This window comes from Melanostigma gelatinosum (genome assembly GCF_949748355.1).
Source record: "Melanostigma gelatinosum genome assembly, chromosome: 3".
NCBI classification, from domain to species: domain Eukaryota; kingdom Metazoa; phylum Chordata; class Actinopteri; order Perciformes; family Zoarcidae; genus Melanostigma; species Melanostigma gelatinosum.
In genome coordinates this window covers 14,470,583-14,482,978 of record NC_136636.1, presented here as the reverse complement: position 1 = coordinate 14,482,978, position 12,396 = coordinate 14,470,583, and the positions used below count along the sequence as shown (strand labels likewise).

Genomic DNA, 12,396 nt, shown 5'->3' with positions numbered 1-12,396 from the left:
CATTGGCATCTTCAATAGTTTGCGGGTGAGAGTACTTTGATCAGCCTGTTGTTGAAACACGTCACGTCACGTAGCAGCAATGTTGGTGTTAAGTTGGTTAGCATGTTCGGTTGTTAACTTTTCATGCTGGTTTTGCCTGCAATGGTTTCAGGTTTGTGATTCATCTCTGGATAGGTGCAATAAGGTGCAATCATTTTCCGGATCAGCAAGGGGAGGAGACTAATATAACTTTGCTTTCCATTTATTAATTAAAGAACTTCAAGAAACACTTAAAGCAAAGAACTTTGGGCTGTAGTCTTACATGAAAACAAAAATATTGAAGATGTCCAATTTGAACTGAAATTAATAAATAAAAAACATTCAAGAATACTCAATTCTGTTAAGTTTAAGTGCAACATGAGGTATGTTGATACCCTCGTCCTTTGATCAATATTGAAAGAAAACAGCCAATGTCTGCAGCATCAGAACAGTCTAACACGCTCCGCTCACGTGAGCACACGACTGCTTTATCTCTGTCCACTGACACTGCGTTGATATTCGGGGACTTGTTACTTGAAAAGGAACAGCGGCAAGAAAACTTTATTACACACTATAATGATTAAACTGTAAAAATAAGAAATCGATTAATCCGCGGTTCACAAGTGTGCCGAACCGTGAGGTGTGATCCGAACCGATCACGGATCGATCCGTGATCCGTCACACCACTACCGGTAACGTTATATTGCAGCAGCAAGCTGCCGTTAACGTTATAAGTTTTGAGACAAATGTTTAAAAGTTTAACATTTAATACAGCAATTTAAATGTTTGATATTAGTTTAATTTGACAACTCTTTTGTCAGCCAGCTGTTTTTAAGCAGTAAAAGAAAACTGAACAGAATGAGGCTTTTGATGGCTTCATGTTTGTCTATAACTCTTCCTCTGAGGAGACAAGAAATATTTAACAACTAAAGAAATGAAATGTTTTCAAACGTGGAGCAGGTTTTAACCGAGGCTCTGCTTGTGAATGAGGAAACAAAGTTCACATTCACAGCGCTGCTCCTCTTCCTGGAATGAAGCACAGCTTGATAACCCTCCTTCTTCCTCCTGCTCTCAAACACAGCCGGCTCCACCCTGTCCACATATCTCCTTGTTCCCTCCCCTTCAGATCTACAGTTTTAAAGATGGGTGTAACCAACATGGTGGTGCAGCGATAGAGCTGACAGCCTCCATTGACTGAACAAACACATGTTGTTCAGATCAGAAGTCAAAGCAGAGTCACTTCTAGTGAAGCGAAACTCAGACAGTCGTCGTCACTGAGAGGTGAAATGGCGCAGAAAGGAGTTCAGCTGGATCGGGAAGCCTTCTCTTGTTCCATCTGTCTGGATCTACTGAAGGATCCGGTGACTACTTCCTGTGGACACAGCTACTGCATGAACTGTATTAAAAGCTTCTGGGATGAAGAGGATGTGAAGAAACTCCACAGCTGCCCTCAGTGTAGGCAGACCTTCACACCGAGGCCTCTCCTGCTGAAAAACACCATGTTAGCAGTTTTAGTGGAGGAGCTGAAGAAGACTGGACTCCAAGCTGCTCCTGCTGATCACTGCTATGCTGGACCTGAAGATGTGTCCTGTGATTTCTGCACTGGAAGGAAACGGAAAGCCATCAAGTCCTGTCTCGTCTGTCTGGCCTCTTATTGTGAGAAACACCTCCAGCCTCATTATGAAGCCCCCGTCTTTGAGAAACACAAGCTGGTGGACCCCTCCAAGAAGCTCCAGGAGAACATCTGCTCTCGTCACGATGAGGTGATGAAGATGTTCTGCCGTACTGATCAGCAGTGTATCTGTTACCTCTGCTCTGTGGATGAACACAAAGGCCACGACACAGTCACAGCTGCAGCAGAAAGGACTGAGAGGCAGAGAGAGCTGGAGGCGAGTCGACTAAACATCCAGCAGAGAATCCAGAACAGAGAGAAAGACGTGAAGCTGCTTCAGCAGGAGGTGGAGGCCGTCAATCGCTCTGCCGACGAAGCGGTGAAGGACAGCGAGAAGATCTTCACCGAGCTGATCCGCCTCATGGAGAAAAGAAGCTCCGATGTGAAGCAGCAGGTCAGATCCCAGCAGAAAAGTGAAGTGAGTCGAGTCAAAGAGCTTCAGGAGAAGCTGGAGCAGGAGATCTCTGAGCTGAAGAGGAGAGACGCTGAGCTGAAGCTGCTCTCACACACAGAGGATCACAACCAGTTTCTACACAACTACCCCTCACTGCCACCACTCAGAGAAGCTACAGACTCGTCCGCCATCGACATCCGTCCTCTGAGCTACTTTGAGGACGTGACGGCGGCTGTGTCAGAAGTCAGAGATAAACTACAGGACGTTCTGAGAGACAAGTGGACAAACGTCTCACTGGCAGCGACTGAAGTGGACGTTTTACTGTCTCCTTCACAAGCAGAGCCCAAGACCAGAGCTGAGTTCTTAAGATATTCACGTGAAATCACACTGGATCCAAACACAGCAAACACACGGCTGTTATTATCTGAGGGGAACAGAAAAGCAACATTTATGAGAAAACAACAGTCTTATTCTAGTCACCCAGACAGATTCACTTCATGTCGTCAGGTCCTGAGTAGAGAGAGTCTGACTGGACGATGTTACTGGGAGGTGGAGTGGAGAGGATTAGTTGATGTAACAGTCGCATACAAGAATATCAGCAGAACAGGGAGCTCTGATGAATGTGTGTTTGGATTGAATGACAAATCTTGGATGTTACGTTGTGTCAAAAACGGTTTTACATTTTGGTACAACAACATCCAAACTCCCGTCTCTGGTCCTCGGTCCTCCAGAGTAGGAGTGTACCTGGATCACAGAGCAGGTATTCTGTCTTTCTACAGCGTCTCTGAAACCATGACTCTCCTCCACAGAGTCCAGACCACATTCACTCAGCCTCTCTATGCTGGACTCCGGATTTATTATCATGGAGCCACTGCTGAGTTCTGTAAACTCAAATAGTCAGAAGTGATTGAAGGAACAGCAAATTCATTTTTGTGTTTTAATCCTGAAACTCATTTTGTCTCCATCATTGTCGCTAAATTGCTCATTTTTCTTCAGCTGTCAATCAAAGATTGAGGGCGGTACTTTGACATCTTCTCGTTGTTGTTGTGTAAATGTTTGAGTGTCTTCAGGTGGAGCTCCTTCCTGTGTCTGTTTAGCCACGGAGGCTATCACTGCTCATGATGATCTTTGTTGACCTGAACTGATATTTCTCTTCATGAAAATGTAAACTGCTCTGAGGTTTAAATGTTTGATAAATATGCGTATTGATGTATTTGTTAGTTGTTGCTTCTCTTCCACTGCATGGCTCTTAAAGATGGAAATCATCAGAGCTTCTTTATCAACGAGATTTAGTTCTCAGCACTCTTTGTAAAGATTTCTTTAAGTGAAATTATGTTCATTTTCTACAACAGATTAAATGTTGTTCTTGTTGTTTTCTTAATCGTTGTACAAAAGAGGTACTATGCTGTATTATATAACTAATTATTATAATCATAATCAATAAGTAAATCATAAATTATTCTGTTTTACATAACTGAGATTCTGGTCAAACAAATAGATTGTGAGGATGAAGTGAACGTGTTCATTGAACAAGAGTCATTGAACAGACTTTACTGATGGGATGTGAACAAACTGAAGGTTTACATGATGAATAAAGTATTTCTTGATTCAAGAATGAACAAAGTATTTTCTTCTTGTCTTATTTACAGGGTTTCATACAAAGCTGATGGAGAAAATGTGAAACTAATATGAGAGTATAACTGAGTCAGTTATACTCAAAGTACAGAGTTCATGTTTAGAGCAGAAGGACATCGTCAGTCAGTCTCTGTCCTTTAAACTGTCCTCACTAAAACATCTTTGTCACAGAGAAATGAGCAGAGTTTTATATCACGTGTCGCTTCTCACAACCAACATTTTGGTTTTTTTTAATTCAGTAAAAGCTCAGGTCTCAGAAACATTCAGTGTTTCTTTGTCACTTACCTGTATCATGCTGTCATTCGGTCCTTTACTGGGATGTGTGGTTATTTTATTCCTGCTGAGCCCAACATTGTGATCAGAGTGCGCGCCAGGCAGCATCCTGAGCACCGGTCTACCAGCTGGATCATCACTGGACATATTGAGAAGCGAGTTGAAGAAGAGCCTCATTCATTCATGCAACACAATGTCAACATGGAAATACGAGAGAGACGATGAAAAGCACGAATCATGACTCAAAGTGCGTGACTGCCGTTTGTCCACCAGGTGTCAGTGACGTTCAGCACATCAGCCAAGCTCCAAGTTTCACTCGTCTGTATTCAATCTAAAGGCAGGTATATGTTTTATTCCATATGTGTCTTACTCTGACAGAGTTGACCTTATGATATTTACAGCTCCCGTTTTGAAAACAGAAAAGTGATCTGAAAACAACAGGTGAACTCAAAATAGTAGAAATTCGTGGACGAAGTGTAAATTGTCCTTTTTTCGAAGGTTTCTGAACGCTGGTCATCTGGTGAAAGAACAACCTGCCTCATGTTGGGTTAAACCGCTACCCACCTACCATTCGAGGAATGTCCGCCAGTTAATGAGTAAACCCTTTGTGAGAGGTGGTGGTGGCTGAAGTATACCTGAACATATTGTTACCGATGGAATAATATTGCTTTGGGGTTGTTGTGCGCTACCACAGAGCTCTCTCTTGGCCATTCAAAGTGTTGCATTTTCTTAAAAACTTAAATAAAACCAAAATAATGTAAAGATAACACTGGCAGTACATACAGCTGAATTATTCAAACGTGGCAAGCAATAACATATTTACATACAATATTTACGTCAAGTGAACGATATGAAAGTCTTGTTTTTGTTGTTTTTGGTTCCTGATTGAAGCTTTTAGGAAGTTACCATTCATCAGGGTATCAATTGTCAATTCCTTCGACCCCTAAGAGCTGTTTCTCTCTCTCTCGCTCTCACACACAAACACACACACAGGTTTATGATAATGAGGAGCCTTGAGGCGCAGGGGGAGCTGGAGCCATTTTCACCATTCAAGCGCAGTTACGCGGATCGAGTGGAGGTGCTGCTGCTGCTGCTGCTGCTGTTTTGCTGCCGGCGTGAGTGAGTGAGAGCCGCTCCGGACGAGGTTACTGCGGGTCTACCTCTACAAATCAGCCGGAGTGACCGGAGAGAAGTGCGCCCGCTGAGAGCATGGCTCCTCTGCAACAAAGGGAAACTCACAGGCGGAAAGTTTAACGGAATAGGGAGCTGCAGAGATTCCCACTCGGAGACCCGGTAGAACACAAACTGAGGAGCGATGCACTTCGTTAAATGGGATTTGTTGTTGATTTTCTGGTGGTGTAAACTGTCGCTTGCGCGTTGTTACACTGTTCACATCAGTGAGGATGTGGGGCCAAGGACGGTGGTGGCCGGCGCAAAATGACCGTTTCATATATCAACTACTCACTCCGTGTTACCATGAAGAGTTAGATGTTATATTGGCACATAATTCTCAGTTCATTAATCATCTTAAAATAATTAAAGATCAGTGAGTCCTGCTGCAAGACCGTGTGGGCAGGTACATGATTCAACAGCATGACATCACTAACTGTTGCTTTTTCTTGGCCTGCCATGAATGTGTGCCGTGTGCACAGATGTGTGATGATGCATATTCCTCACCAGCTTCTCTCCACACAGGAGTTGGACTGTGCTGTGTGTCTAACGTTGCTCTTGAACTTAGTGTTTCTGTCTCGCTGGAGAAACCTTTCCGGTCTCTCTCGCTGTTGTTTCTTATTTTGACGTTGTAGGCGCTGATCGTCTCTCTTCTCTTCTTGTCTTCTCTCACACAGGAGTGTTCAGACTCTGGCTGACAAGTCAAAGCAGGAGGCTCTGAAGGTCGACCTGATGGAGGCACTCAAACGCAAACATACCAGCTAGAGTTGCTACTGTTTTTTGTTTCTTTCTTCTGTCTCTCACTCTCTCTGCCTCATCTCCGCCATCTTTTCTCTGTTTCTTTACTTCTCTCCCTCCACGCCTGTTTCACTGCTGCACTCTTGTTTGTTTGTGAAAAAACTAAAAGAAAATGCATAGCTTTTTATTTGTTTTGTTTTTTTTCCGTCTGGTTTTGTTTTCATGCATCTCATCTGCCATGAAGCCGTTCACTCGCGCTCCCTCTGTCTCTCTTCACCCCTCTCTTCTCTCTTCTCTCCCATGTTATGGATATGATGATAGTATTACCACGTTAATGATAATCTTACAGTGTGAGGGTCATTGTAGTAATAATCCCACATGTTCACAGCTGATGTGTCCTCGGTCAGTTTCAAATGAGTGGTTTTTGGCCCAGCTCTTCCTCGTCCTCGAGGAAACGGACACGGTGCTGGAGGTGGCGTGGGCTCGACGGGGCTGTCATTATTATGTACATCAAATTTATTTCAAGCACCTACTTTTGTCTGCGACACCCCCCTGATATATTTGTATAAAATGATTACTGTCGGTGTATAACTTTCATTCTTATGGTTATTAAACGTGTAACCACGAGGGCGGCCTTCGGTTTGTGTTACAATCGTTTTACTCTTTACTCCACTCTGTCCGCATGCATGTGAGCCCGTGTGGGGCTGCAGTCAGTGGAAATGTGGACTTGTCAAACATGGGGGATGGACTGTTATAATCACCGGGTGATTACACCCACAACATCAACCCCCCCCCCCCCCCCCCCTACACTGTGTATAACATGACATGCCTCCCCTCTGTTCAGCTTATTCAACTTTTCTCTCTCCTCACCTACTACGTCTTTGTTGGGGGTCACAGTTTGTCATTGTGTCTCAGTGGAAACCTTTGTCTGTTTCCATTTTTGAGGGGAATCTTTTTGTTGTATTTTTGTTTTGTTTTTATTTTGTAAAGCTTATGATTCATATTGTATTAGAGCCTCCAGCAACAATAAAAACAGTAAAAAGCTCCTTATTTGTTTCTTCATTGTTTGAGGTAAGGCACAGTACAGCGAGTGGACAACTTCACAAACTGCATTCCCATTCACTCACCGTGCTAAGTATTTATAAGCGGAATATTACTATGTAATTATTGTTTGTAACCCACTATAAAGTAGCATAGCCCAGTTGTTGTAATAAGTATTTATAAGATTAGTTATCATTTTTAGGACAATTACTCTTTAAAAGTAACACAAAAGTTGACCAATTTTCAAATGATTGAAAACTAATGTAATTGAAAATCATTTCAACATTCTGCGAGGCTATCAGAGCTCCCAAAAAACAGATCACATTGGCATCTTCAATAGTTTGCGGGTGAGAGTACTTTGATCAGACTGTTGTTGAAACACGTCACGTCACGTAGCAGCAATGTTGGTGTTAAGTTGGTTAGCATGTTCGGTTGTTAACTTTTCATGCTGGTTTTGCCTGCAATGGTTTCAGGTTTGTGATTCATCTCTGGATAGGTGCAATAAGGTGCAATCATTTTCCGGATCAGCAAGGGGAGGAGACTAATATAACTTTGCTAACCATTTATTAATTAAAGAACTTCAAGAAACACTTAAAGCAAAGTATAGTCTCTATAGTCTCACATGAAAACAAAAATATTGAAGATGTCCAATTTGAATTGAAATTAATAAATAAAAAACATTCAAGAATACTCAATTCTGTTACGTTTAAGTGCAACATGAGGTATGTTGATACCCTCGTCCTTTGATCAATATTGAAAGAAAACAGCCAATGTCTGCAGCATCAGAACAGTCTAACACGCTCCGCTCACGTGAGCACACTACTGCTTTATCTCTGTCCACTGACACTGCGTTGATATTCGGGGACTTGTTACTTGAAAAGGAACAGCGGCAAGAAAACTTTATTACACACTATAATGATTAAACTGTAAAAATAAGAAATCGATTAATCCGCGGCTCACAAGTGTGCCGAACCGTGAGGTGTGATCCGAACCGATCACGGATCGATCCGTGATTCGTCACACCACTACCGGTAACGTTATATTGCAGCAGCAAGCTGCCGGTAACGTTACAAGTTTTGAGACAAATGTTTAAAAGTTTAACATTAAATATGAGAGAAAGGTATAATACAGCAATTTAAATGTTTCATATTAGTTTAATTTGACAACTCTTTTGTCAGCCAGCTGTTTTTAAGCAGTAAAAGAAAACTGAACAGAATGAGGCTTTTGATGGCTTCATGTTTGTCTATAACTCTTCCTCTGAGGAGACAAGAAATATTTAACAACTAAAGAAATGAAATGTTTTCAAACGTGCAGCAGGTTTTAACCGAGACTCTGTTTGTGAATGAGGAAACAAAGTTGACATTCACAGCGCTGCTCCTCTTCCTGGAATGAAGCACAGCTTGATAACCCTCCTTCTTCCTCCTGCTCTCAAACACAGCCGGCTCCACCCTGTCCACATATCTCCTTGTTCCCTCCCCTTCAGATCTACAGTTTTAAAGATGGGTGTAACCAACATGGTGGTGCAGCGATAGAGCTGACAGCCTCCATTCACTGAACAAACACATGTTGTTCAGATCAGAAGTCAAAGCAGAGTCACTTCTAGTGAAGCGAAACTCAGACAGTCGTCGTCACTGAGAGGTGAAATGGCGCAGAAAGGAGTTCAGCTGGATCGGGAAGCCTTCTCTTGTTCCATCTGTCTGGATCTACTGAAGGATCCGGTGACTACTTCCTGTGGACACAGCTACTGCATGAACTGTATTAAAAGCTTCTGGGATGAAGAGGATGTGAAGAAACTCCACAGCTGTCCTCAGTGTAGGCAGACCTTCACACCGAGGCCTCTCCTGCTGAAAAACACCATGTTAGCAGTTTTAGTGGAGGAGCTGAAGAAGACTGGACTCCAAGCTGCTCCTGCTGATCACTGCTATGCTGGACCTGAAGATGTGTCCTGTGATTTCTGCACTGGAAGGAAACGGAAAGCCATCAAGTCCTGTCTCGTCTGTTTGGCCTCTTATTGTGAGAAACACCTCCAGCCTCATTATGAAGCCCCCGTCTTTGAGAAACACAAGCTGGTGGACCCCTCCAAGAAGCTCCAGGAGAACATCTGCTCTCGTCACGATGAGGTGATGAAGGTGTTCTGCCGTACTGATCAGCAGTGTATTTGTTACCTCTGCTTAATGGATGAACACAAAGGCCACGACACAGTCACAGCTGCAGCAGAAAGGACTGAGAGGCAGAGAGAGCTGGAGGTGAGTCGACTAAACATCCAGCAGAGAATCCAGGACAGAGAGAAAGACGTGAAGCTGCTTCAGCAGGAGGTGGAGGCCGTCAATCGCTCTGCCGACGAAGCGGTGAAGGACAGCGAGAAGATCTTCACCGAGCTGATCCGCCTCATGGAGAAAAGAAGCTCCGATGTGAAGCAGCAGGTCAGATCCCAGCAGAAAAGTGAAGTGAGTCGAGTCAAAGAGCTTCAGGAGAAGCTGGAGCAGGAGATCTCTGAGCTGAAGAGGAGAGACGCTGAGCTGAAGCTGCTCTCACACACAGAGGATCACAACCAGTTTCTACACAACTACCCCTCACTGCCACCACTCAGAGAAGCTACAGACTCGTCCGCCATCGACATCCGTCCTCTGAGCTACTTTGAGGACGTGACGGCGGCTGTGTCAGAAGTCAGAGATAAACTACAGGACGTTCTGAGAGAGAAGAGGACAAACGTCTCACTGGCAGCGACTGAAGTGGACGTTTTACTGTCTCCTTCACAAGCAGAGCCCAAGACCAGAGCTGAGTTCTTAAGATATTCACGTGAAATCACACTGGATCCAAACACAGCAAACACACAGCTGTTATTATCTGAGGGGAACAGAAAAGCAACAGTTATGAGTGAACCACAGTCTTATTCTAGTCACCCAGACAGATTCACTACATGTCGTCAGGTCCTGAGTAGAGAGAGTCTGACTGGACGTTGTTACTGGGAGGTGGAGTGGAGAGGATTAGTTGATGTAGCAGTCGCATACAAGAATATCAGCAGAACAGGGAGCTATGATGAATGTGTGTTTGGAAAGAATGACAAATCTTGGATGTTACAATGTGTCAAAAACAGTTTCACATTTGTGTACAACAACATCCGAACTCCCGTCTCTGGTCCTCGGTCCTCCAGAGTAGGAGTGTACCTGGATCACAGAGCAGGTATTCTGTCTTTCTACAGCGTCTCTGAAACCATGACTCTCCTCCACAGAGTCCAGACCACATTCACTCAGCCTCTCTATGCTGGACTTAGGTTTTATTATTTTGGAGCCAATGCTGAGTTCTGTAAACTCAAATAGTCAGAAGTGATTGAAGGAACAGCAAATTCATTTTTGTGTTTAAATCCTGAAACTCATTTTGTCTCCATCATTGTCGCTTAATTGCTCATTTTTCTTCAGCTGTCAATCAAAGATTGAGGGCGGTACTTTGACATCTTCTCGTTGTTGTTGTGTAAATGTTTGAGTGTCTTCAGGTGGAGCTCCTTCCTGTGTCTGTTCAGCCATGGAGGCTGTCACTGCTCATGATGATCTTTGTTGACCTGAACTGATATTTCTCTTCATGAAAATGTAAACTGCTCTGAGGTTTAAATGTTTGATAAATATGCGTATTGATGTATTTGTTAGTTGTTGTTTCTCTTCCACTGCATGGCTCTTAAAGAGAGAAATCACCAGAGCTTCTTTATCAACGAGATTTAGTTCTCAGCACTCTTTGTAAAGATTTCTTTTACTGAAATTATGTTCATTATCTACAACAGATTAAATGTTGTTCTTGTTGTTTTCTTAATCGTTGTACAAAAGAGGTACTATGATGTATTATATAACTAATTATTATAATCATAATCAACAAGTAAATCATAAATTATTCTCTTTTACATAACTGAGATTCTGGTCAAACAAATAGATTATGAGGATGAAGTGAATGTGTTCATTGAACAAGAGTCATTGAACAGACTTTACTGATGGGATGTGAACAGACTGAAGGTTTACATGATGAATAAAGTATTTCTTGATTCAAGAATGAACAAAGTATTTTCTTCTTGTCTTATTTACAGGGTTTCATACAAAGCTGATGGAGAAAATGTGAAACTAATATGAGAGTATAACTGAGTCAGTTATACTCAAAGTACAGAGTTCATGTTTAGAGCAGAAGGACATCGTCAGTCAGTCTCTGTCCTTTAAACTGTCCTCACTAAAACATCTTTGTCACAGAGAAATGAGCAGAGTTTTATATCACGTGTCGCTTCTTACAACCAACATTTTGGTTTTTTTAAATTCAGTAAAAGCTCAGGTCTCAGAAACATTCAGTGTTTCTTTGTCACTTACCTGTATCATGCTGTCATTCGGTCCTTCACTGGGATGTGTGGTTATTTTATTCCTGCTGAGCCCAACATTGTGATCAGAGTGCGCGCCAGGCAGCATCCTGAGCACCGGCCTACCAGCTGGATCATCACTGGACATATTGAGAAGCGAGTTGAAGAAGAGCCTCATTCATTCATGCAACACAATGTCAACATGGAAATACGAGAGAGACGATGAAAAGCACGAATAATGACTCAAACTGCGTGACTGCCGTTTGTCCACCAGGTGTCAGTGACGTTCAGCACATCAGCCAAGCTCCAAGTTTCACTCGTCTGTATTCAATCTAAAGGCAGGTATATGTTTTATTCCATATGTGTCTTACTCTGACAGAGTTGACCTTATGATATTTACAGCTCCCGTTTTGAAAACAGAAAAGTGATCTGAAAACAACAGGTGAACTCAAAATAGTAGAAATTCGTGGACGAAGTGTAAATTGTCCTTTTTTCGAAGGTTTCTGAACGCTGGTCATCTGGTGAAAGAACAACCTGCCTCATGTTGGGTTAAACCGCTACCCACCTACCATTCGAGGAATGTTCGCCAGTTAATGAGTAAACCCTTTGTGAGAGGTGGTGGTGGATAAAGTACACCTGAACATATTGTTACCGATGGAATAATATTGCTTTGGGGTTGTTGTGCGCTACCACAGAGCTCTCTCTTGGCCATTCAAAGTGTTGCATTTTCTTAAAAACTTAAATAAAACCAAAATAATGTAAAGATAACACTGGCAGTACATACAGCTGAATTATTCAAACGTGGCAAGCAATAACATATTTACATACAATATTTACGTCAAGTGAACGATATGAAAGTCTTGTTTTTGTTGTTTTTGGTTCCTGATTGAAGCTTTTAGGAAGTTACCATTCATCAGGGTATCAATTGTCAATTCCTTCGACCCCTAAGAGCTGTTTCTCTCTCTCTCTCTCTCACACACAAACACACACACAGGTTTATGATAATGAGGAGCCTTGAGGCGCAGGGGGAGCTGGAGCCATTTTCACCATTCAAGCGCAGTTACGCGGATCGAGTGGAGGTGCTGCTGCTGCTGCTGCTGTTTTGCTGCCGGCGTGAGTGAGTGA

The 12,396-nt window shown here is 42.8% G+C and overlaps 2 protein-coding genes across 2 annotated transcripts; both read left to right on the top strand.

Moving 5' to 3' along the window:
- The first annotated feature begins 1,289 nt into the window (after positions 1 to 1,289).
- Positions 1,290 to 3,337, top strand: LOC306775332 (tripartite motif-containing protein 16-like). Its single transcript, XM_079265675.1, has one exon. It carries the CDS (start codon positions 1,305 to 1,307, stop codon positions 2,979 to 2,981), a length of 1,677 nt encoding a protein of 558 aa, XP_079121801.1. The 5' UTR covers positions 1,290 to 1,304; the 3' UTR covers positions 2,982 to 3,337.
- A 5,232-nt stretch (positions 3,338 to 8,569) lies between these two features.
- LOC306775331 (E3 ubiquitin/ISG15 ligase TRIM25-like) lies at positions 8,570 to 10,275 on the top strand. The gene has a single exon (XM_079265674.1). The coding sequence runs from the start codon at positions 8,585 to 8,587 to the stop codon at positions 10,259 to 10,261; it is 1,677 nt and encodes a 558-aa protein (XP_079121800.1). The 5' UTR covers positions 8,570 to 8,584; the 3' UTR covers positions 10,262 to 10,275.
- The last annotated feature ends 2,121 nt before the right edge of the window (positions 10,276 to 12,396 follow it).

Bases quoted from the DNA above. Each gene is read 5' to 3' on its own strand.
- LOC306775332 (XM_079265675.1), top strand. From the start codon at position 1,305: ATGGCGCAGAAAGGAGTTCAGCTGGATCGGGAAGCCTTCTCTTGTTCC.
- LOC306775331 (XM_079265674.1), top strand. From the start codon at position 8,585: ATGGCGCAGAAAGGAGTTCAGCTGGATCGGGAAGCCTTCTCTTGTTCC.